Genomic DNA, 25,812 nt, shown 5'->3' on the forward strand with positions numbered 1-25,812 from the left:
CGCGGCGCCCACGGCGAAGGGCGTGTGAACCGCGGCGCGGGGCCGCTCCTCCCCGGGCTTAATCTTGTCGTCGTCGCGGGGACATTGTGCTCCGAGCCGGCGCGGCGGGGCGCGGCCGCCCTCCCCCGCAGCCTGCGGCCCCGCGCCAGCCGTCCCTGGGCAGCACGTTCCGAGGGGGCCGGGGTCGCAACCTGGGTCTGGGGATGCTGCGACTCCAGTGCAGGCTGCGGACAGGCAGGGTGGTGGGCGACCACCCCAGAGGAGCAGTGGGCCTGCGGTGGTGCTCCCCCATGGAGGGAGCTCAGGGGCAGGGGGCTTGTCCAAGGCTGGCCCAGGGCAGGGTCCAGACTACTGGCCCACAATGAGGGGTGCCACCCGGCCTCTGACCACCAGGCACCCAGCCCGGCAGACCCCTGGGGACCAGCAGGGATGCAGGCTCCACCTCTCCTCCCCGCAACGGGATAGCTCAGTGGGGGCTGCCAGCAGCAAACCCACACTCGGATCCCCCAGACAGCTGCCACAGCGGGCTGGCTGCGCAAGGCACTGGGCCCCTGGCTCTGGACTTCACTCTGAGGTGTCGGTAACCCCTGGCCTCTGGGCAGCCATGCCCATGGCACATCCCCTCCACCTTATCCCAGGCTCATCCCCCGGTTTTCCAGTTGCCATGCTAGGGGCCTTCCTCAAACAGGCTGTCCTGCCCACTTCACCTGGCCAGGGGTCAAGAGAGGGGGTGCGGGCCTGCCCCAGGCCCCAGTACTTGAGATGCCTGACATGCTTTCTGCCCCAGCGGGCTGAACAGTCCTGAAGTCTTGGCATCCAAGAGCAGAGGGCTCAGCTTCTGTGGCCCAACCCGTCTCAGGCCGGACAGACAGGTGTGGAGGGACTGGAACAGGAGATGTGGGCACTTGCTCCTTCCTTCATCTCCTCACATGCTCTATACACAAGCTGCACACATGTGCACACAGGCATGCCCACCTACACACATTCATATGTGGACATGCACAAGCACACCTGCACATGTGATGCACTGTGCACACACACATGCGCACACTAGGGGCTGGCCCTCTCTCACAGCTGGATGGGTGGTGTTATACGCTATTCAAGGAGGCCCCCTCAGCAGGGGTGGCCAGGCACCCCACAGTCCCTGCCACAATGCTAGGTGACCTTTGACACGATTAGGGTCGCCCCGACCCTAATCCAATCAGATTGATTACTTGTGAGCACAGTCAGCAGGCAGCCCGGGCCTCCACAATGGCCTCCCAAGCTGGCCTCTCTCTAGGGCACCTGGCTGGCTCCTTCCTCTCCCAGCCACCAGGGATCTGGCCAGGGCTTCCCTTTCCCTATTTAAACCAGGTAGGGGTGGGGGTGGGGTTCAGAGATCTTATTCAGGAGGAGAGCAGAGAGCAGGTGGGGGGGGGGCTGTGGGGGAGGCCAACAGGCACACACACCCCCGCCCCCCACCAGCAGCTTCCAGGCCAGGAGAGGCAAGCCCAGAGGAGCAAGGCTCCCTCAGCCTACCCAGAAGCTCCTGCCCCTCCCTCCAGCCCCCCAGGCTTGCCTCAGGATGGCCAGACCTCTGCCTGGGGACCCCAGCTCCTCCTCACCTTCAGAGCAAGGCTACCAGCCCTGGGGGTAGCTGGCTTTCGTGTGCCTGGAGAGAACTAAGATGTGTTAGGGAGGAGGGGAGAAAAGCCTCAAGAGTCAACCAAGCACCCCTCCCCTGGGAAGTCCCCCTGGGCCCCCACACTTCTGTCCCCCTCCAGACACAACTCTGTCCCCATGCAGGCACACACCTCTGTCCCTCCCCTCAGCTACACACTTCTATCCCCCCAGGCACACACTTCTGTCCCCATCCAGACACAGACCTCTGTCCCCCCCAGCTACACACTTCTGTCCCCCCCAGGCACACACCTCTGTCCCCCACACCAGGAACATACTTCTGTTCCCCCCCCCCCCCCAGCTACACACTTCTATCTCCCCCAGGCACACACTTCTGTTCCCAATAGGCATACACTTCTGTCCCCCCAGGCACACACCTCTTTCCCCCCAGCTACACGCTTCTGTCCCTCCCAGGCACACACTTCTATACCCTCCCAAAGCATGCACTGTCTCCCAATCACTCCCCCAGTGTCCCCTTGGGGAGCAACTCCTGTGCCAGAGCCTCTGCTACCCAGAGGGCAGAGTCCAGAGGAGATCACACACCTGGCCCGTGGACCGTCCCTGAGGGTCCAGCTCTCATTCTGGGTGGTGTCTGGATCTCCCTGGGGTATGCGCAGCCTTGGGGAGCTGGCCCAGAAACTGAGCAATGGCTGTGGACTGTGCCTGGGCCTTGTGAAGACCAGCATCTGCACAAAATATAAGGAGGACCTACTCCAGTGCTGTGCTGACAGATTCCCGAAACTGATGACTGACAGATCACCAGACAGCTCTGAAGCACCTGCAGTGGTGCAGGCCAGCCACTGCCCCGGAGATGAGGGAGGCTGCTGCGATGTCCACTTTTACACTGCTATTCAGCACGGGCCACTGAGCAAGAAAAAGGAATAAAGTTGCCTTCGTGGAAAGACCAAAGGAGGCACCAAAAAATCCATTAAAACAAAGAAGATTTGGGCCAGGCTACAGAGTACAAAGGCCCTATTAAAGATCAGTTGCATTCTTACATGTCAGCAAGAAAATAACTCACTTATACCCACATCAAAAAGAGTAAAATACTTAGAAATGAATTTAACAGCGTGCTGGGGCTGTGGCGTAGTGAGTAGAGCCACCACCTACGGTGCCAGCATCTCACATGGACTCCAGTTCAAGTCTCCACTGCTCCACTTCCAATGCAATTCCTACTAGTGTGCCTGGGAAAGCAGCAGCAGATGACCTAAGTCCTTGGGCCTCTTCACCCATGTGTGAGACCTGGAAGAAGCTCCTGGCTCCTGATCAGTCCAGCCCCAACAGTTGTGGCCATTTGGGGAGTGAACCAGTGGACGGAAGACCTCTCTTTCTATCTCTGCCTCTCTGTAACTCTGGCTCTCAAAATACATAAATCTTTTTTTTAAAAAGAAATGAATTTAACAAAACAAAATGCAAGACTTGTACATGGAAAACTACAAAACACCACTGAGAGAACTGAAGACCCGCCCCATCTCACATCACACTTCTGAGGGCCTGGTTCAAATCCTGACTGCTCCCGATTCCAGCTTCCTGCTGATGCACCCTGGGAGGCAGCAGTGAGGGCTCTGGTACTTGGGTCCCTGCCACACATGTGGGAGACCTGGATGGAGCTCCTGGCTCCTGGCTTTGGCCTGGCCCAGTCCTGGCTGTTACAGACATTTGGAGACGTGAACCAGCACATAGAAGATCTCTGTCAATCTCTCTCTGACATTCAAATAAATAAAAATAAAATATTGTGGCAAATGAAATTAAAAGATAGCATTGTTTTTACAAAAAAACAAATTTTCCTGAGCTGGGGCTGGGCCCAAGGGGCAAGCACAGAACAAGTAGATGAGTTAGATTTCCTTACCTGTGCTTCCTAGGGTGCCATCAGGGAATCAAAGAATGAGACAAGGCAACATTTGCCAACCATCTGTTCCCTAAGAGACCAGTATGCAGACCAGATAGAGAACTCACAGCTCAACCACAAAAAGATAAGTAACCCAATAGCATGTACAGGCATTTCTGAGAGAGGAACACATGAGGGGTCATTAACCACCACTGGGCATCAGGGAAGGGCGAAGACCCCCACACAGGGCAGCTGGGAGGTGATGGAGCAGCAGTGGGTGCGAGGGAATGGGAACCCTGGACGATGGCCACGGGACAAGCAAGCCCAGCAGCGCCATCCCCAGGTGTGCACTTGAGGTGTGAAGTGTATGCCCACACAAGAGCAGCACCTTCGGCAACAGCCCAGCAGGGGCAACAAGACAGATGCAAAGTGCTTTATCCACACAATGCAATATTCAAGCCTCAGCAAGCCACAGGCCTGGGGCCAGTGCTGTGGCCAGGTGGGTAGGGCCACCATCTGGGGCGCTGGCATCTCATATGGGCGTCAGTTCAAGTCCCTGTTGCTCCACTTCCAATGCAACTCCAGTTAAGGCACCTGGCAAAACAGCAGAAGATGGCCCAAGTTCTTGGGCCCCTGCATCCATGCGGCAGACCAGGAAGAAGCTCCTGGCTCCTGACTTCAGTCTGGCCCAGCTCCAGAGGTTGCAGCCATTTGGGGAATGAACCAGCAGATGGAAGACTTCTCTCTGCCTCTGCTTCTCCCTCTCTGCAACTCCACCTTTTAAATAAATAACTCTTTAAAAAATTTAAAAATTTTTAAAAAGTGACGTTTATGAGAAGAGTAGTGATCCCGTTTGGGCCTTTGGAAGTTAACACTTAAAAAAAAGAGAGAGAAAAGAAAGTACTGGGCATGGGATGCCCCCAGGCTCCACCTCGAAGCACCGAGCCTGCCTCAAGCCGGTGTGCCAGCATGCTCCCGTGTGCTGCCAGTGGATCCTGGTGGGAAGGGAGCGGTCACCCTCCCTGTGAACAGGGAGGAGCCTCCGACAGGGCTGAGCTACCACTCGTGGAGGCAGGGAGGATGACGGTGGCAGTGACCCCTCAGGACCTCCACGTGAGCCAGCGCCGCGGCTCAATAGGCTAATCCTCCGCCTTGCAGCGCCAGCACACCGGGTTCTAGTCCCGGTCAGGGTGCCGGATTCTGTCCCAGTCGCTCCTCTTCCAGGCCAGCTCTCTGCTATGGCCCAGGAGTGCAGTGGAGGATGGCCCAAGTCCTTGGGCCCTGCACCCGCATGGGAGACCAGGAGAAGCACCTGGCTCCTGCCTTCGGATCAGTGCGATGCGCCGGCCGCAGTGCACCGGCTGCAGCGGCCATTGGAGGGTGAACCAACGGCAAAAAGGAAGACCTTTCTCTCTGTCTGTCTGTCTCTCTCACTATCCACTCTGCCTGTCAAAAAAAAAAAAAAAAAAAAAAGGACCTCCACGTGGTAGCAGGGCCTCCGGGAAATGAGCGCATCCCTTAGGGGTTCCCCAATATGTTCCTCCACCCTCAACAAGTTCTTCCACCCCCAGGGCTGCTGCCAATCCCCCTGCTTCTTCACGAAATTCTCGTGCTTACTTCTCGGTTGGGCACTCTGATCCTAGCTCGGGCCTCCCTACCCTATCCCACAACGGGCCACCATGTGGGTGACAACTACACCTGTGCACACACAGCATATATGCACACATGGGCACCATGTGTGCACACCACTCCACTCTCACTGGATGGGTGTGATGAGCCACACCACCCTGGGCCACATTCCCTCTGTACAGAGCCTCATGCAGTGCCCTGGCCGGCTCTCGGGGCTGGCAGGCTGTAGCCACTCTCCACGCTCACACTCAGGGTTCCAGGAGGTCCCCACGAGCCCCCTCAGCCCAGCTCCAGCCCCCAAAGAACGTCCTTCTTGTGTTGGGGTCAGAGTGAGCGGAACCCAGGCTCTGAGGTACACTCTCCATGCTGCTTTCTGCCCTAGTGAGCCTCTCATCTGAGGGACCTGAGGCCCCTCTGCCAGGCCCCTTCTGCAGCAGCTCTGCCCGCTGACACAGCACCCCGAGGGTGCAGGCTCAGTTCATGGTTTGGGGGACACAGACATTCAGACCGCAGTGTAGGGAGAGAGGAAGGCTAGGGCTGGAGGACCGAGAGAGCAGAGGTCCCTGGAGGGGCACGGGCCTTGGGCAGAACCTAGGCAGGGAGTGCCAGAACAGCAGCCCGAGGGCTGGGTAGATACTACAGGTGCTGCTGGTGGGACTCCCAAGAGGGAACTTACCAGGGACCCCAAGTCTGTTGACATGAGGACAGAAGGTGTGGTGCCCATTCCAAGACAAGAATGTCAGAAGAGAAGCAAGTGTGTGGACAGGTGAGTTCCATGTGGCCTCAGCTAGGCTATGACTTGCATCTGCTGAAACCCACTGGGGGCATGGTCCCCAGAGTGCTGGTGTCGAGAGGCACGTGGGGCCATGAGGGAGCTGTGCTGAATGGTCAGCCTCCTGTCTCAGGCATTCACTGCGGCTGAGCAGATGCCAGCACCGCCTCTCGACCTTCCACAACCAGGCACTCCACAAGACCCTTGTTAGAGCCAGAGAGCAGACTGAGGCAGCACACCATGGCACGGACGGTATTACCGAGACAGCACACCCAGGCGCAACGGCACTGAGGCAGCACACCCTGGCGTGGACGGCACCGAGGCAGCACACCCTGGCATGGACGGCACTGAGGCAGCACACCCTGGCGCAGACAGTATTACCGAGGCAGCACACCCAGGCGCGGACGGCACCGAGGCAGCATACTCTGGTACAGATGGCACTACTGAGACAGCACACCCAGGCGTGGACGGTATTACCGAGACAACACACTCTGGCATGGACGGCATTACCGAGACAAAACACCCAGGCACGGATGGCACTGAGGCAGCACACCCTGGTACGGACGGCACCGAGGCAGCACACCCAGGCGCGGATGGTATTACCGAGACAGCACACCCTGGCGTGGACGGCACCGAGGCAGCATACTCTGGTATGGACGGCACTACCGAGACAGCACACCCAGGCACGGATGGTATTACCGAGACAGCACACCCTGGTGTGGACGGTGCTTCTCAGAGCCGCCACACCATGCATATCCCAGCTCCAGGCTGCTTTCCCAGGGTGGTCTGGGGGCACCAGAGAGCTCAGTGTGTCCCACACAGGAACCCAGGGGAGCTCTGACTGCAGTGGGAAAAAGCAGGACACGGGGTTGCATCTCTCGGAAGTGGTGACCGGCATCTGCCAGGAAGCCACGCCCCAGTCTCCCAGTCCCAGAATATCTGGAAGAGAGAGAGCAGCCTCCTCAGGGTGGGTGGACCGCACCCCAGGAGCTGTGTGGACCTGTCTGGGCCAAAGCCTATGTTTCACCTGACTCGGAACTCTGCCAGGGCTGAGGCAGCTCAGCAAGCTGTTCATTGAGACTCAGGCACCTGTGGAAAACCCAAAGCCTGCGGCAAAGGCCTACCCAGGCCACCTGTGCTCAGTATGCACCGAGGGCCCAGCCAGAGGAATTAGCTGAAGACAAGAAATGAAAAGTGTCCGATCAGAAAGAACAGGTCTGGTGCTGCAGGCAGCAGGTAAAGTGCCCAAATGGGCACCAATTCAGTTAAGCTGCTCCACTTCCGATCCAGCTCTCTACAGAAGATCTCTCTCTGTAACTGCCCCTTTCAAATAAATACATATTTTTGAAGGATTTTATTTATTTATTTGAGAGGCAGAATAACAGAGAAAGAGGTAGAGACACACAGAGATCTTTCATCCTCTGGTTCACTCCCCAAATGGCCGCAATGGTTGGAGCTGTGCCAATCTGAAGCCAGGAGCTTCTTCTGAGTCTCCCACGTGGGTGCAGGGCCCAAGGACTTGGGCCATCTTCCGCTGCTCTCCCAGGCACATTAGCAAGGAGCTGGATGGGAGAAGCAGTCAGTACTTGAACTGGCACCCATATGGGATGCCGGCACCGCAGGTGGAGGCTTAGCCGACAATGACACGGTGATGGCCCCTAAAAAAAGCAGCAACACTGTATATTCACAGATAAGATAGTGCTACAGGTAGAAGATTCTACCGAAAACACACAACTTCTCAGAACTAGTGAATTAAGCAGTTTGAAGACACAAGATCAAAAGTGAGTCACTGCCCTTGCATGTGGAGCAAAGTGCCACAGCCGTGGCCGCCCATCCTGACCAATGCTGGACACTCCCCTTGGCCAGTTTCACACTCACCACAGAGCTACAAGAACCCCAGGAGTGGCATGGGTAGCAGGGCTGGCACACAGGCTGATGGGAGGAGCTGAGGGCCGGGAACAGCCCACCTCGCCTGTGGCAAGCTGATTTTGGGGAGGGAGCCATGCCCATTCTAGAGGAAAAGGCCCTGGAACAATGGACACCATGGGCAGAAAAGGACACAGCTGGACCCCTATCTCACCAAGTGCAGATTACCTCAACAGATCCAACACCTGAATGCATGAGACAGAACGTCACACTCTGGGAGGAAAAGGCCAGTGTGGGACTCAGATGAGGCTGCTGTCTTCCTAGGACATCTGGATGAACTGAGCTTGATCACAGCACAGGACTTCTGTGCACAAACCCAGTCAGGGGCCGGTGCTGTGGCGCAGGGGTTAAGTCGCCACCTGCAGCTCTGGCATCCCATGGATGCTGCTCCACTTCTGATCCAGCCCCTGCTTATGGCCTCGGAAGGCAGCAGAAGACTGGACCCCTGGCAGCCACGTGGGAGACCCAGATGGCATTCTGGGCTCCTGGCTTTGCTTGCTCCAGTGTGACTATTGTGGCCATTTGCAGAGTAAACCAGCAGATGGAAACTCTCTAACTCTTTCAAATAAATAACTCTTAAAGAAAAAAAAAAAAACCCTACCCAATCACCTAAACGACAACTGACTCGAGGCAGAGAATGTTTGCCAATCAAACACCTGAGCAGGGATTGGTGTCCAAAGAGACAGAGGGATCCAGCACAGCAGATAGACACCCAAGACTCCTCCTCCAGCCACACACCACAGTAGACAGACAGACGACCAAGACTCTTCCTCCACCAGACACAGCAGACACAGACAGACAGAGGACCGACTCCTCCTCTGTGGTGGAATGAGAAGGCCATGCCAAGATGGCCGCTGGCAACAGAAACTGCCTGGCAACAGGCTGTGATTGGTTTAGGCATAGACCACCCCTTGACCAGATTGGCTGCCTTGGCTATATAAGCTGCTGAAGCACTGATATAGATGAGTCTGCAGGCTGCTGGCCTCAGGCCTGCTTTCACCGGACTCCCGGGGTCTGTGTGGTGGGTATGTGGGGTGACTCCGCGCCTTTTGCCCTCACCACCTCTTCCTCTCAGGAACAAACACAACAACACTCCTCCACCAGACACATCAGACAGACAGGCAGACGACCTGAGACTCCTCCTCCACCAGACAGACGACCCTAGACTCCTCCTCCACCAGACACAGCCGACAGACAGACGACCCTAGACTCCTCCTCCACCAGACACAGCCGACAGACAGACGACCTGAGACTCCTCCTCCACCAGACAGACGACCCTAGACTCCTCCTCCACCAGACACAGCAGACAGACAGACGACCCGAGACTCCTCCTCCACCAGACACAGCAGACAGACAGACGACCCTAGACTCCTCCTCCACCAGACACAGTAGACAGACAGATGACCCTAGACTCCTCCTCCACCAGACACAGCAGACAGACAGACGACCCTAGACTCCTCCACCAGACACAGCCGACAGACAGACGACCCGAGACTCCTCCTCCACCAGACACAGCAGACAGACAGACGATCCTAGACTCCTCCTCCACCAGACACAGCCGACAGACAGACGACCTGAGACTCCTCCTCCACCAGACAGACAGACGACCTGAGACTCCTCCTCCACCAGACGACCCTAGACTCCTCCTCCTCCAGACACAGCAGACAGACAGACAGACACCCAAGACTCCTTCTCCAGAGATAGCACATCACGTCAGCCATGCGACGTGCAGACAAAACCAGGCCAAGTCGCCAGCTCCCAGCCTTTGTGGTGGCCAAAGAAGCAGGACCCACAAGCGTTGTGGGGATGTGGAGGAACTGGAACCCACACAGACGCAGCTGCAGGTCAGGATGCAAAACGAGGCAGGCACTGCAGGAAATGGGACTACGCCTCCGAACACCACAGAATCGCCACAGGACCCAGCAACTCTGCTTCCAGGTGCAAGCCCCATAGGAACCGAAAGCAAGCATCCTAGCAAATGCTCATCGACAGCATCCAAGCAGCAGGAGCCACAGCTTCAGAGGACCTGCATGGGCACCCGGGTTCCCACTTGTGGAGGACTCACTCATGAGAAGGCCGCTGCAGTGGGGATGAGCCAGAAGGCAGGGTGCTCAGTGAGAGAGGACCAGTGTCCAGGAAGGGCGGCTCAGCCAGAGAGGACCCCGCGTCCAGGAGGGGCGGCTCAGCCAGAGAGGACCCCGCGTCCAGGAGGGGCGGCTCAGCCAGAGAGGACCCCGCGTCCAGGAGGGGCGGCTCAGCCAGAGAGGACCCCGCGTCCAGGAGGAGGCTCAGCCAGAGAGGACCCTGCGTCTAGGAGGGGCGGCTCAGCCAGAGAGGACCCTGCGTCCAGTAGGGGCAGGTGTAGGCGCTCCCGCAGGGCAGCATGCAGTGGCCACTGCAGGGCGCACAGCAGCCCTGAGCCCTTTCAGGAGGAGCAGTGCATTCTGGGAGTGGATCGAGGTGAGGGACGCACGTTTCCAGCGTCCCAGGAGCTGCTGGATATGCACAAAGACCACAGAACACAACTCTCCCAGATTTTAAACGAAAGCGCTAAGCTTGTACCTTGTGTGCTGTTACTTATCTCTCTTTACGTTTGCTTCCCTCCGTCTCTGTCATCTGTCTGCCTCTGCCTCTGTCCCTCCTGTCTACCCACGACAGGGAAGGGACACAGCTCACAAGGCCCCCGGTGGTTGTGCTGTGGAGGACCTGCCCAAAGCCCTCCCATGGGGCCTTGAACCAGCAGCTGTCTCCCTACCCCCGGCCCCGCCTACCTCTGTCCAGCACAGGGCCGAAGATGGCCAGGCTATCGACAGTGGTGCAGTTCCAGCGGCGGCCGCGGAACTGGTGCTGACACTCCTGGACTGCCAGCCGCACGCCCTCTGCCACGCTGGGCATGATCTCCACGTAGTTCCTGCAGAAGCGCAGCTGCTTGGGCACCAGGCCAGGGATGCTGGCGCACAGCACGGGATGCGTGCCCAGTGAGGAGTGCTGTGGCCCGACGGCCAGGGACCTGGGGAGGAGGGACGAGGGTCAGTGCTGCAGGCCCGGGACGCCACACGTGTGACACCTGCGGGGGCCAGCCTTCCCCTGGGGAGCAGACAGCTCCCTTGTAAGGAAACCTGCCCCACCCTGCACCCCAGAGGTAGCTCCAAACACAATGCTCCAGCAGCTGCAGCATGAGGCGGCCAGAGCCCATCCCTGCTGTCTGGCTGCAGGGGCCCCACGGACACTGGGCTCCTGAAGGCAGGGATGGGTGGTGGCCGCTGAGGAGCCTCAGGTAGACCCTGGGGCAGATGGGAGCAGGTCAGCCCCGGGAGGCTTCTGGGGTGGGGACCACATCGCACCCCCTCTCCTGGTAGACCCGCTGCTGAACCCCACTCTGGATGCTCCGACCCAGTGTGCAAGGTGGGAGGCACCGGGACATAGCTGACGGGGTGGCCAGGACCGCCAGGGACACATGCACACGCCAGCTCCTCCCCCGATGTTCGCTTGTCCACAAGCGGGCGCCTGCATGAACACTCTCTCGCTCCTCGTGTGTCCACGCCCAGCTGACTGTGCACGGGGGATGCACGGACGCAGAGGGGCACAGCAGACGCGACCTGCGGCCCTGGGCTGGCAGGGCCCTGCCTCCGTCTGTCTCAACTGAGCGACAGGACCAAGGCCCCCCCCATGCAGGCCCCCCAATCGCCCACCGCAGCCGCTGCAGGCATCTGTGGGGTCCAGGGGCTGGCATCCCCTACCTGGGTCCTGGTGATCCTGGGGAGGCCAGCCCTGGACAGCCTCCTGCGGCTGGAGGCTGTGAGCCCTGGCCCGAGGAGGGCACAGTTCCGTTCTCGGTGGACACCTGCGGCCCGGTAGCTGCGGTCAGCAGCCTGCGGGACAGGAGAGACCAGGCCAGGGGCCCAACGCCCAGAAGCGAGCGAGCGCCACAGAACGGGCCCCCAGGCCTCCCCCGCATGCCTGACGGTGGGGGTGACGGCTGCCAGGCCTCTGCTCGCCCTCCGCCCAGCAGCCTCTCCGGAGCACCGGCCCTGACTTGACACTGCACATGGGAGGGCCTCGTGCTGCTCCCGCACACGGCGCCCGGGGCGCCCAGTGTCCAGGGCCCTTGTCATTGTCCAGAGCCCCCTCTTCCTCAGCGGAGAAAGGGCAGAGGTGGCCATGAAAGTGTCTGCGGCACCTCGGAGCCTCGAGGAGCTCCAGCAACTGCCCCACGAGGCTGCAGGCCACTGCCCAGCTGCCCAGGGCCGACGTGGCTTCCAGCAGGTCCCTGCCAGTGCCCTGCTTGCGGGAACCTTCGCTTCCACCCGGCCACGCAGCACCGCTCCCCACAGTGTTATCCTCGATGTGCGGAACAAAGGAGCGACGCGCCCGCCCACGTGCCGAGGGCGCAGGAGCGTGACGTATCTGCCCACGTGATGGGGGTCTGGGAGCCACACGCCTGCCCACGTGCTCAGGGCACAGGGGCGTGATACGCATGACCACGTGCCGAGGGTGCAGGCTAGTGACGCCAGTGCCAACGTGCCAAGGGCGCGCGGGAGTGACGCACATGCCCACCTGCCGAGGGCGCAGAGCCGGTGTCCGTGTGCGTGGGGCCGGATAGAGGACTGGGGCCCTGGCAGGTGGTCCCTGTGCGTCTGTGTGAGCCCCGCGGACTTTTCCGGTGGATGCGAAGGGTCTGCCTGCTAGACCGGGGCTTTTCCGCACTGGGGAGACCAGAGGCCTGCAGAGCAGAGGAACCGAGCCTGGCCGCTCCTTGCTGGACACCGGGCAGCCTGAAGCCTCCTCGGACAGCCCAGAGCCAGGGCCGCTGGCCCGCTGCCTGCCTCACCTGGCGGGGACAGTGGCGGGGACTCCCTGCGCGGGCTGCTGAGTCAGCTCAACCTGCTCAGGCTCCGGGCAGGCCCCGGCTCGCACCTCCCCGGCGGCGGCGCAGGCGGCAGCGCCAGCTGCTCCAGCTGCTCCGGCCGCCGCCAGCCCTGACTGGCTCCCTCGTGCTCGAATCCAGAGACCTGGAGTGCCCGGGGCTTCTCTTGCCTTCCCGGGGCCCCGGGACGCCTGGAGCTCCTTGAGTAGCTGGGTACTGCGGCCCCTGGAGGGGTGGGGGACGGAGGACGGGGCCCACCGCAGACGCGCCCTGTCCCACACCTCCCGGCAGAGCCTTCGGATTCGAACGTCGCAGGCAGGGAGAACGCGAGGCTCCAGCAGGCGGCGCCTGCGAAGCCCTTCTGAGAGGCGAGGCTCTGGCCTGGGGGCTCTGGGGGAGACCCACGGCAGCACGGCCCAGGTGGGCCTCCGAGGATGGCAGCACGGCCTGTCGCGGGGTCTTACCAGGAAAGAATGGGGCGCCAGGTCTCCATCCTGGGGGGCGCGTCTCCCCAAGGCCCAGTTCTCAGGACACCCAAAACATGACGCCACACGAACACTGGCTTCACGGACCTGCACCCCCGCCCCGCGTCTGGTGCACGTGCCTGCGGGAGACGCTGGTGGTTGGAGGCTGCCGGGCCTCTGCAAGTTTTCAGCTGGAGGGAGCTAACTGCTGCCCTCGGGTCACGGCGTCCCCTGTTCACACCGAGGTCCAGGCCGGACCGCTGTGACCGATCCTGGCCACAGCTGGCCAGTGCCTGAGGGAATGGCATTGGACGACCTGGCCTCAAAGGGCAGAGGTGTTTCCCATGAGCCTCGAGCAGCATATGCAGCTGAGCCCACCCCAAGCCCGACCCGAGCTGGGTGCTGGGAGGACCCCTCTGTCCTTGAGTGCTAATAGAAGCTGCCTCCCTGCGCTGCTCACTATGGCACCTGCAGAGGGGGTCTCCGTGGGGTTTGCACCTCTGCCTGCACCCAGGTGCCTTTCTCCTGCACGCCCCAGCTCGGGCATGCCACCTGCTACCACTCAGCCCCTCAGCTGGCCCCACCTGCCTTGTCACCTGTGGAAGCCCAGTGATGACCCACACACAGGCCCACACAACCTAAGCCAGACAGTCCAGAGCCCTCCTGGAGCAGCACAGAGGTCCTGGCACATCTGCCTCCCAGGGACTCCCTTTTCCAATACCCTACAAGGCCCTCAAAATGCACTAAACACCAGGATGAGCGAGGGGACACTTGTGAGTCCGTCCAGTACCAACCACGCCTACTGCAGCCCTGTTGCCAGCGTGGCGTGGTCACGGGGGCGATGTGGTGGAGCCCCCCCTTCAAGCCTCACCCCTGTCCCCCGGCTGAACTGGGAGGCCCTTGGGTTACTGCACCTGCTCTTCACTGCCAGGCCCCTGCCTCCATGCAGGTCCCAACAGCCTCCCAGGAGCTGGAGCCCCAGAAGAGGCCGGGCCGGGCCATGGCATCAGGTGCTGGGAAGGTGGTTGGGGTGGCTCCTGGCCTGAGTGGGCACTGCCCTCTTTATGCCCCAGGTGCCAGCCCTGAGCACCCGCTGGGGTCCCTAGTATGAGGTCTTCCACCCTTCCTCCTGTGACCTGAGGGGCCTGCCTTGGGGTCATTCGCTGAAGGGGCCAGGGTGCCAGGGCTCAGGCCGTAGCCCTGTCTTTGGCCCAGATCGGGGAGGCATCTGGTCATCTCACATTCACACGTGGGTCCCTCTGTCCTGGGCATGGCGAGATCCAGGCTGTGCTGCGGGGTCCATGGGAGAGGCCGAGAGACCACCCTGTGGCACGTACCTGCCCACACCTGCCCTCCCTGCCAGCTCCATGGGAGGATGTGATTCGGAGGAGCGTGACACCAAACACCAGCCCCTCCAGCCCCCAGGATGGGGTATCCCCGCCTGTCACCCTGCCTTTCCCCTGGCCCAGCTGAGAGAAACCTCCTGCACAGCAGTGGGCACTGTGGAGCTTATGTCACCACAAGGCAGTGGTCGAGAGGACCCCAGAAAGACTCCAGGATGCAGAACTCACCCCCAGGGGACTGCTCTCCCCCTCGTGTGCTCCAGGCCTCAGCTTCATTCTGTGTGCACAGCCCATTTGTCAGGGAAGCCACTGCCTTGCACTCTGCCTGTCCCTGTCCTCACAGTGTCAGTCGTGGCCATGGCCATGTGAGCCACGCCCGCAGCCCACGAGCACTAATGGTTTTTCTCCCCCTCCTCCCCTCCTCCTGCCGAAAGGCCGGGCACCTGGCCAGGGCTGCAGCAGAGGCGCTGGCTGTGACTTGCAGGGGAGGAAGGAGGCGGGCGGCTGGCCAGCCCAGCCTGGCCGAGCCAAGGGTCTCCAGCTTCTGTTTGGTCCTGTGTGAATTTCATCGTCTTTGTGCGTGGCCGCACGATGCCGGTGCTGGCCGCTCCCTGCGGACAGTGGCTTGGGGCAAGGGGAGGGGCTTCGTGACACCCTCGCCTTGTGCAACCGCCCAGCCCACCTGCCAGGCCCCAGCAAGAGGTGCCGAGTCTCGGCACCTCCTTGTGGTTGAAGCCAGCAGACCCAGAGTGGTCACGCAGAAGTCCTGGGGGACTCTGGGGACAGGCAGGGGTCTGCAGGGAGCTCCAGCGGCGACCCCTCCCAAGCCTGTTCCCCATCCATCGAGGTCGGCTCTGCCTAAGGCTGCGAGAGCACGGTGAGGAGCGGATGCGCAGTGGTCACTGCCTGGCTGGGGGTCACTCAGTGCCACCTGGGCGTGTCAGTGGACAGGGCACCTCAAGGAGGCACCGGATGACCCCAGCCCTGTCAGCCACCTCCCTGGCCATGAGGAAGAGGGCCGCTCAGAGCCAGCGCCTTGGGAAGGCGGAGCACTACGGACGACCCTGGCTGAGCCGCGGTCTCTGCAGGTACAGCGAGGCCTGGGCACCTCCGTGCTGCTAGGGTCAGGGCCTTTTCATGGAGGGGCGTGAGGGTCCCATCCTCAGACCAGTGGCCCCTGGGGGTGGGCGGCCCCCAGCCAACCGGGACAGACTGCCCCCTCTGGAATGGGGCTGCCCTCAAGGTTCCTCTTTCTCTTACCAGCTAGGGCCAGAGGCATCCCCGCCCCGGGCTCCCCATCCCTGCCGGGAGCCCTCCCAGCAGCGCCTGGTGCTGCCCGCAGGGCCAGGATTACCGACACATACTTTGGGCGAGTCCCGGCAGGCGGGGAGGCCCCGTGCCCGCGGCCAGGCATTTGCCAGCCTCCCTGGGCGGCAGCGGCACGTTTCCCTGGGAAGGAATGTGGACGTGCCAAGGGGTGAGACGCGGGCAGAGTGTCCTGGGAGGCCAGGAGGGAGACTGAGGCAGAGGCTGCCGCATGCCCCAGGCTCGGGGCTGGGGCCTCCTTGAGGGTGAGGGGGGGACTTGCAGAGACAGCAAGCTTCGTCCTCACACCATGACGTTCCGGTTCTCACAAGCAAGAGTCCGTCCACCCCAGCCTCACTGAGTAGCAACAGGCGACTCTGGAGATGCCAGAAAGGAGGCAGAACGGTGCTGTCCACTCGCTGAAAGCCATGCCCAGGTGCTGGGGGTGCCACGGACACATTTCCAAAGGGACCGGTCCCGTGGTCAGTGAGACACAGCCACACCTGGCCCATTCTGCACGGGATCTGCACCTCCTCCATCACACAGCTCAGGTCCAGGGTCTCAGCTCACCCTGGAGAAGCTCACAGAGTTGGAGACCGCGGAGCCCTGGCCCCGTCTGCACCCACAGCCCAGCCCCCTTTCTCGACCTTGTTTCCGGCAGCTCACCCCCTCCCAGGTGCCGTGATTGGCACCTTCTTAGGAACTCTTGCCCACCCTGTGTCAAATCTGCCTCCCTGCCACCTGTAGCCTCTGCTCCCAGTGCCCGTGGAGCCACACGGAGTCTGAGCCTCCTCCAACCACCAGTCACGTCACAAAGTGGGCAGCAGCAGCAGCAGCTCCTTCCCTTCCTTCTCAGACGGGGCAAGGGGCAAGGGCTGAGCACTGGCTTCCTGGAAGGTGTGTGGGAAGGGAAGCTGTGAGGGATCCGGGGCTGGCCCTGCAGAAGTGGGGGTCACTGATGGGCTTCTGTCCTGGCTCAGCCTGTCTCAGGCTTTTGATGGTCCAGGGCCAGGGATAAGGCTGGACACGGGCTGCACACCAGTCCTGCCCAAGGCCACTGGGTGACCATTGCACTTGATGGCTCTGCCTGAGTGCCCGTGGAGCCCACAGTCCAGAGGGCACTAGAGGGGCTGGTGAGAAGGTTCCCAGAGGGAAAGGGGGCCAGGGTGGGGCTCTCAGGACATAAAGGACCTCACCCTGCCTCTGAGGACAGCCAGGGTAGCGGCCACTGCAAGCAGTGAATCCAGGCTGCTGAGAGGGTGTGGGTCCCGAGGAGTGGGATGGCTGAGGACTAGGGATGGAGACAGTGCAGCCTGGTGCAAGGAACAGAGGGATGGAGTGCTTGGCCCCTGTGGGCTCGGACCCTGGCTGACCCCTAGGGCCTGCTAGGAGACACAGGGACATCCAGAGACGCCCTTGGCAGAGGCTGGGGCAGGAGGGAGCTGGTGCCACCAGGCCAGGCCAGTCCTCTGTGCCCACAGTCTCTGTCATTCTTTCCAATTCCATAGGAAGAGAACTCAGTCTGGACAAGGGCATGGGGGGAGGGGCATGCCCAAGGGTGTGGCCCACTCGGGACCCCTCTGCCTTTAGAATGGACCTGGGGTCTGCCGTGCCACCACGGATTAGAGATGTTCCTGGTGGTCCTGACATTCCGGACACCTAGACACCTCAGGCCACTCCACCCAGAGCTGGGCTGGGCTGCTTTCCGGCTTGGTTTCTCCAGGTGATCAGAGGTTCCCAGGTTGAAGTCACTTTCTCTTTCCTATGCAAGGTGCGAGGGGCAGGGCTGGAAGGCAGCCCCGCTCCCCCTCCCACTTCCCTTTAGGGAAGGAGGGTGAAGCAGACCACCCAGCCAGGGGTGAGGACTGGTGGCAACTTAGAGAGAGGTCTCCCAGGCTGGGTCTCTGCTCTGCTGCAGCGGGGGCTAGCCCAGCTTGGTGAGAAGCCCCTCCTTCCTCCCAGGGGGATGCCTACCTGGGAAGGGTGAGAGAAACCAGGAGCCCTCACCCAAGGCCCTCCTCCGTATGCAGGCGCCCCTCCCCCCCAAGGCGCTGTTCCTTTCTTTCCGTGAGCCCCCTCCTCACCCGACCCTGGAGCTGCCGGGAAGACGAGTGCCCCCCCCCCTTAGGCAAAGAGGGCTCGAGGTGTCCCCAGGGGAATCTCCCCAAGGGGTTCCTCAGGAAGCAGAGAATCGCAAAGTGTGGAATCCCACCGAGAACAAAGGCGCCGCGGAGGAGGAGGTGAGACAGGGTCCTAGCCACACATCCCCGCAGTCCTGGGGGCTCACTGTGCCCCTTCCCCCTGGGGCCAAGGGCTGCCCCCTGCCCTAGAGGGCGCCCATGCCCCTGAGAGGCCCGGACACAGGACGCGGACGGCCCAGGTGATAAGAGTAGTGTTCGCGCGTGGGGAGCTGGGCGAGGCTGCGGACCGCAGATGCCGAGGCGCGGGGTGGCCAGGTGCAACGGCAGGGCCCTTGCTTAGGAGGAGCGCGGGGAAGGGGTGCGCCCTTCAGCGCCCTGGAGGCGGCGGCGGGTCCTAATTAGAAGCCTGGCGCGGGAGGGGGCAGCTCCCGGGGCGCCCTCGGGCGAGCAGTCCCGGCTCCCTGTGGCGGCGGTATGCGCTTCAGGGCCCGCGCCCCAGGACGCGCCCGTTCGGGGAAGCACCGGGAGCCGGGAGCCGTAGATGCGGAGGGACCCGGAGTGCGCCAGGGGTCCCTGCGGCCCCCGCGACCTCTCCCAGGCCCCACGCTGGGCCGGGGCTGTCCCTCGCCCCTCCCCGCCCCGCCCCGCGCCTCTGTCCCGGCTCCCCAGCTCCTGAACCGTCTCGGAGAGAAAAATTATTATCGGATTAGATGTACTTCGCTCGCTCGGGCTTCCCCCTTCCCCTCGGCGTAATTATTATAATTCCAGGCGAGCCGTCGGAGCGGGTTCCCGGGCAGGGGAGCCTCTCTCCACCTCGGGTCTCTAGCCGCGCGCCCCCGCCCTCGGGCACCCGCATTCCCGCACCGTGGGCGTCCAAGGGCCGGGGGATCCTGGCTCAGTGACCCAGGCTCTGCGGAATGACGCGCCCTGAGGAAGGGTCCCTCGGTTCCCCTCTCTCCCGGGATGTGTGACCGGGAGGCGCTTGGGTTTGGAGAGGATCTGACCGCAAGGTACCGGATCAGGGGCAGTGGGTTCCCCAGTGCGGGCTGCTCGCTTTAACCCGACGCGACACCCCCGCCAGCAGGCAGCTGCGGGCCGGAGCTCCGGGAGAGGCCCCAGGGTCCCCACGCTGGGACTGCCCAGTGCGCCCGGGCCCGGGTCGCCTTTACGTAACCGCGCCGCCGAGCTGGGTCTTGTCTCAGCGACTTTGTTTAGGGCGTGTGTGTGCGTGCGTGCGTGTGTGTGTGTGTGTGTGTGTGGAGAGAGAGAGAGAGAGAGAGAGAGAGAGAGAGAGAGAGAGAGATGCAGCCGCCAAGCACAGTCCCCGCGAGCCTCCGTCTCCGCGCGCGGCCGCCGCCTGCCCTCCGCTGTCGCCCAGCGCAAGGCGTGGACGTTGCTTGCCCGCCTCTCCCTGCCCGACGCCAGGGGTGGCCGGGACCCTGCCCGACCCCCTCCACGGGCTCCGGGAGTCGATGTCCCCAGAAGCTCAACCACCCGAGTCCCAGACGCCGCCGAGGAAGGCGTCGGTCTGTTGCCCGTGGGTGCAGGCTCCCGAGGGGACGGCCGCCCTGGGGGCCCCGGGGAGGCTCACTCACCACCAGATCGGGTAGCTGCCCAGAGCCGGCCTCAAGCTGCACAGCAGCAAGAAGTATCCCAGCGGAGCCATCGCCGCGCGCGAGAGCGCGCAAGGCCGAAGTCCGCCTGAGAGCGCGGGCGCCCGTGAGGGCTGGGCCCTGGGAGCTGCGGCTGCTGCGGCCGCGGGTGCGCGGCTGTGCGCGGCCGTGCGGGCTCCGAGGGCGGCGCTGCGCCAGGTGGGCCGGCAGCCCGGCGGCGGGCCGAGGCCCGGGGCGGCGCGGGGCGGCAGGGGCGGGGCAGCGCTGCGGGGGGCGCCCGCCGGGGCCGGGGCCAGGGCCCGGGCGGGGCGGGGCGGGGCTGGGGAGCTAGAACGGCGGCGGCGGCGCCGGCCCCTCGTGAGGCCGTGGGTGCGCGGGTGCGCTCGAGCTGCTGCAGGTGCGCGGGGTGCGCAGTGCGCTCCGGCGGCGTGTCCAGGTGTGCTCCAGTGCCGGAGTGCGTGGGTGGAGCAGGCCAGCTGGGGCCCGGGACTGCACCGTCAGTTGGCACCCGCGGGGTTCGCGCGGCGCCCGCCCTGTGCTCGCTGTGGGACGCGCGGTCTGCCTCGTATTGGCGCTCCTGCTTTCTGAGCACTTGCGTCTCGGCCCCAAGATGGCTAGGCTCCTCTGTCGTGTCCTGTCACCGTGCAGGGGCAGTGTTGGCCGCCCCTGGCTCCTCTGTCTTCGACCAGACCTTGCTCAGCCACGATCCGCGCTGCTGGAGCGTCTCGGCCGGCGCGCAAGACCGGGAATCGCGCGACCTGGCCTAGGGAGAGCGGCCCGATGGGCGCTCTCTGGTCACGTCGGGAAGAGTCGGCCCTGCCTGCGGCCCAAGGATAGGCCCCTTCGCTTGTCTCTGACACGCACGGGGACGAGAACACACGGCCCGGCACGGGGAGGGGCGGGGGCCGGGAGGAAGGCAGCCTCTGCTCCAGCTCCAGGGCTCCAGACCCGGACCTCCGACCAGAGGCAATCATTTCTTAGACGCCACACGGCCGCGAAGAACAGAGAGGGAGAGTGGCTTGCTGAGGTCACCCTTGTGGCTGGAGCAGGGAAGCCCCAAGCCGGAGACCCCACCCTGGTCCTGCCCCTGAGCTGAGCAGGCTCCTGGAGATGCTAGCCTCAGACTAAGCCCTGGAGACCCCAAGCCTTGCTGCCTGGTGTGGGGAGAGACCTGGCTGGACAGTCAGAGAAGGCTGACCACTCCCCACTTCCTGGTGTCCCAAGGGAGCTGTGTGGTTGGGGTTTTGTCCCCAAGGCACAGAGAGTGCTGTTCCCGCTCAGAAGGCGCTCCCTTCACATCACCTTGGGGACCTAGTTCAGTGTTCTCATGCTCCCCTACTGGTGGCTGCATGCCTCCCACCCCAGGGGAAGGGGGAAGAATTCTGGGGTGAGGCAGAGAAGGGGCAGGGGCTGGCTTCTCCTCCTCTGAGCACCCTCTGTCCAATCGTGGAGATCCCGACTCCATACGGCGCTCCTAGGGGACCTGGGCCATCAAACGAGGTGGGTGGGGCCATGGATCAGGGTGGCCATGCCCAAGCCTCCCAGCAGCCTCCCAGCTGACAGGCGGGCACTGTCCTGCAGCCTGGCCTCCTTCCCCTTTGGCCTCTGCCTTGCTGCTTCCATGGATCCTGCTGAGCCCCCGCACCCTGCCCATGGGTGCCTGGCCGCTCGCCATGCCCCAGAAGGCAGAGAAGGCTTCAGCCCCAAATGCCGGCTCCCAGGTGGGGGCCCCTTTCCAGCACACTCTCAGAGACTGGAATGATACTCGTGGAGGGGCGCTGGCAGGATGGGCTGCAAGATGGTGCTTGGTTGGGGTCATTCAGGGCTGCCCTTCCTTGTGTGGGGCCCCTTGCTGAGGGGGCTCTGCCTTTGCCTCCTGAGGTCTATGTGAGAATGCTGGCCCTGGACAGCAATGTGGGGCTGGAATTGGGTGGAGAGGGGAGCAGGGGCAGGGACTCTTGCTTGGGTGGCAGGGGCTGCCCTGCGCCTGGCACAGGCTGGCACAGAAACTGTTTTCTGGGCTCCATCAAAGACCCTGGAGCATGGTTTGATTGGAGCAAGCTGAGCTGGGGTCCCCCAGGCCATCTCCAGTCAGTGTAAGCAAAGGCAGGAGACAAGATCTCTGATTTGCAGCCTGAAGCATCCAGTCCGACCTGGGGCTGTGCTCACTGCTCTGGAAGTGCTACGCACTGTGTTGGCCGTGCTGACAATGAGAGATGTCCCTGAGCAACCAGACCCCGTTCCGCATGGGGCAGGCACGGGACAGGCGTCTGGTGAGCAGCCCGCAGCCCTGGCATTGGAGAGCACGTAGGTGCGGACAGGGAGGAGAGCGAGACCTCCGGAGCCCACGTGGGGAAGTGGCTTACGGTGACGGTGGGGGTGCCTGGGAGGAGGGGTGGCCACAGGCTTGATGACACAGAGACCACAGTTATGGGTGAGTCTGCAGGAGACAGGTTTCTGGCCCACTGTGAGGCTGTTGGAGGGCCCTGGGGGTGGGCTTCTAGAGCAAGCACCTAGAGGAGGCCAGCGTCCCTGATGGGCGGTCTTTGTGTGATGGTGCAGAGCCTGTATTTCTGCCTGACCCAGGGAAGAGTTTGGGAAGCCACAGAGCTGGGGAATGCAGTCCAGTGAGCAGGACAGAGTGGGGTTCAGGAGTCAGAAGAGGCAGCACCCTCCACCCCCACCCCCTGGGCAGTGGGGGTTTCATCTGTTCTGGAAGCTTCTCTGACCTACAGGGTGGGTCCTCTGAGCTCAGAGGCAAAGGGTCCCAGACTTTCCCTTTGTGTGAACAGAAATACCTAACAGGGGCTGGCACAGTGGTGCAGCAGGTAAAACCCCGGCCTGCAGTGCAGACATTCCTTATGGGTGCCAGATCAAGTCCTGGCGGCTCCACTTCCGATCCAGCTCCCTACACATGTGCCTGGGAAAGCAGTGGGCCCCTGTACCCACACGGGAGACCCAGAGGAAGCTTCTGGCTCCTGGCTTTGGCGTACTCAGCCCTGGCCATTGTGGCCATTATTGTGGCCATTTGAGGAGTGAATCAGTGGGTGGAAGTCTCTCTCTCACGCTTCCTTTCAAATAAATTGTTTTAAAAAAGAAATACCTAGCAGCTTTGTGTATTACGTGATGAGGTTCAAATGATGTAATAATTAGTTTCTAAAAACTTACGTGCATTAAAGACATAATGTATTTTTTTAAGATTTATATATTTATTTGAAAGGCAGAATGACAGTGAGAGGAGAGATGGAGGCCTCCCATCCACTGGTTTACTTCCCAAATGATTGCAACAGCTAAGGCTGGGCTGGACTGGGCAGGGACTCCACCCTGGTCTCCCACGTGGATGGCAGGGACCCCAGTACTTGGGCCACCTTCAACTGCAGGAAGCTGGATTGGGAGTGGAGCAGCCGGGACTTGAACACATACTCAGATATAGGATGCTGGGCGTCGTAGGCAGGGGCTTAAGCTTTTGCACCAAAATGCCAGCTGTAAATAATATATTTAAAAATATTAAGTCTATTTGGAAGTAACAGGAAAGAGGAGAGAGAGAGAGAGAGAGAGAGAGAGAGAGAGAGAGAGATCTTCATCTGCTAGTTCACTCCCCAAATGGCTGCAGCGGCAGAGGCTGGGTCAGGAAAAGCCAGGAGCCAGGAGCCCAGTTCAGGTCTCCCACCCCTCAAGCGGTGACTATTGCCTCCCAGAATGTACATTAGTAGGAGGCTGGAATCAGGAGCAGAGCCAGGATTCGAGCCCAGGCACTGACCTGGGATGTGGGCTTCCGCAGCAGTATCTTCAGCCTGTGCCTGACACCTGCTCCGAGAAGTAATGACATTTTAAATTTCATTCCCGAATAGCTGCAGTCACCTGCTGTGCCAAGCGATGCCTGCGCACCCATTGCCACCACCGTGCCACCACCTGTGCCACCACCCAAGCCACACTGATGCGTACCAGGCCCTCCCTGCCAACCGTGGCAGCGGCCCCACACCTGGCTGCACAAGGGGAGGGGTCTGTGGAAGGAGCCAGCATGTCGTGTAAACCTGCAGGGACTGGGGGTGTTATGCAGCTTCTGGACACTTGCTGCAGCACCAGGGTGCCTTGGCTCTGAAGAGGCAGCCAGGGCCGGTCCTGAGGTGCTCAGCTCATCTGAGCCAGACCCAAGGGGAGCCACATGGCACAGGCTCCCCTGGGGCTGCAGGCCTGGCTCTGCCTGCCTCCCCCACCCGCCATGCCTGGGTTTGCTTGTCTTGTCTTTCCATTGGTCTGCAGGTGCTTTCTGTCACAGCCGTGGGCCCTCCCACGCACTTGTCTAGCTCCACATCCCTGTACCCTCTTCCCTGCTGCTCAGCCTGGGAGCCGTGCTGAGCCACACAGGTATGTCCCTGCTTGCCCTTGGCAGTGGCAGCTCCAAGCTTGGGACAGTCCATCTCCCGAGGGTCACTTGGTCCTGTGTGTTGTGTTTGTGCAGGGCCTCCTAGCCCGTGTGCAACTTGGCTGTCCCTGCCTCCCCCATGCACTTCCCCGAGCTGCTCCTTTGCCAGCTCTGAAACCCAGGGTCTCTGCTCTGTCGACCCCTCCATGCATGTGGCAATCCGGGCCTCTCTGCTTCTCCTGTCCCTCCCCCGCTGCCTTCCTCCTTGGCCTCCAGCCCAGCTGTGCATGTGTCTGTTCCTCGCTTGTCCTTTGCACTTGGGGTTACAGAGTCGCTTTACCAGTCCCCCCCTCCATGGTTTCAGTTGCTACAGTCTGAAGTCCCCGAGACGGTGATTCAAACTCTGCCTCACGATGACTGGCATGGCGAGACTCCTGCCGCCCCATCCTCATCGGTTTGAGGCTCCGGCTTTACTCGGGAGCACCCCACGGCATAAAAGGTGGCGCTGACTGGAATGACAGAGCATCCCCAGCAAGGAAAGGGGTTGCCGAACTTTCATGCAGCTCGTTGCTACGATTGCTCCATCTTATCGTCAGCTCATCTCTTACTGTGTACGATTCACTAATTCAGCCCCATCAGAGATGTGTATGTACAGGGAAAGAACACGGGGAGTTCATGGCCCAGGGTCTCTGGCATCCACTGGGCTCTTGGAACGGAGCCCCCATGGGTTGAGGGGGTCCGTTCCTGTCCAGCCCAGAGCCCTGGTTCCCATGACTGCTCAGCTCTCCAGAAGGCTCTTACTGGAGGGCAGGGTAGTTGGATGAGACTTCTTCAAGACCCTTGGAGTGGATGCTGGGGGTACCCGCTGTGTGCCTAGCTCCCTGCTGAGACCCCTGGACAGAACACTGTACCCTAGGCACCTATCACTGTGGGTTGCATCTCCCACAAGAGCAAGATCAGAGTGCTGGCTGATTTTGGTGGGGGGTGTGCGGGCAGGCGAGGGTGGGTGTGGCTCCCAGGTTCTGTCAGGCGGCACTGCCTGCTCCGACCCACCCACTCGGGCTGTGAGTTAGAATTCCATCCAAACTTCACCAGGTCAGGCAGAGCCGAGGACTATTCTGCCCATGTGGAGGTGAAACTGGAGGCGCCAGGCAGGCAGAGCCCCCGGGCTGCATCCGCGTCGTGTGCTCTGGCCTCTCTCCCTCTTCTTCTTTTAAAAATAGTGCTATTTATTTTTAAAGATTTATTTATTTGAAAGCCAGAGTTACAGAGAGGCAGAGGCACAGAGAAAGAGAGAGAGAGAGAGAGAGAGAGAGAGAGAGGTCTTCCATCTGCTGGTTCACTCCCCAGATAGTTGCAATGGCCAGAGCTGCACTGATCTGAAGCCAGGGGCTTCTTCCCAATCTCCCACAGGACTTGGGCCATCCTCTACTGCTTTCCCAGGCCATAGCAGAGAGCTGGATTGGAAATGGGGCAGCCGAGACTTGAACTGGTGCCCATATGGGATGTGGGCACTGCAGGCAATGGCTTTACCCTCTATGCCACAGCACAAGCCCCAGTGCTACATTATTTATTTATTTATTTGAGAGGCAGAGGGAGTGCTCCCATCTACCAGCTCACTTCCCACCTGTCTGGAATGACCTGAGTCCATCCAGGTCTCCCGCGTGAGGGCGGGAAGGGTCCCAAGCTCTTGAACCACCACTGCTGCCTGACCGCACCACCAATCTCAGGACCCAGAGCCACTGAGTGAGGGAGGGCGCGGAGCTCAAGTCCTGGGGTCCCCACACGGGGAACCCTGCATGCCGCGTCCTGGAATCCCAGAGAGATGGCCCACGGGGGCACAACCAGTCCGGCTTCATGGATTCTGGGGGTCACAGATCCAGGCTCAGAACTCCAGGG

At 61.6% G+C, this 25,812-nt stretch overlaps 1 protein-coding gene across 1 annotated transcript in view; it reads right to left on the reverse strand.

Annotated features, from left to right (window-relative positions):
• WNT3A (Wnt family member 3A) overlaps positions 1-19,600 on the reverse strand; it is a 34,301-nt gene extending 14,701 nt beyond the window's left edge. Inside the window, exons 1-2 of the mRNA XM_062189851.1 lie at positions 19,530-19,600; positions 10,586-10,824 (exon numbers count right to left, since the gene is read on the reverse strand). Of these exons, the coding sequence (XP_062045835.1) occupies positions 10,586-10,824; positions 19,530-19,600 (310 nt within the window). The remainder of the gene's footprint in view (positions 1-10,585; positions 10,825-19,529) is intronic.
• Between the last annotated feature and the right edge of the window lie 6,212 nt (positions 19,601-25,812).

The sequence above is a fragment of the Lepus europaeus genome, chromosome 4 (genome assembly GCF_033115175.1).
Source record: "Lepus europaeus isolate LE1 chromosome 4, mLepTim1.pri, whole genome shotgun sequence".
Classification (NCBI taxonomy): Eukaryota; Metazoa; Chordata; class Mammalia; order Lagomorpha; family Leporidae; genus Lepus; species Lepus europaeus.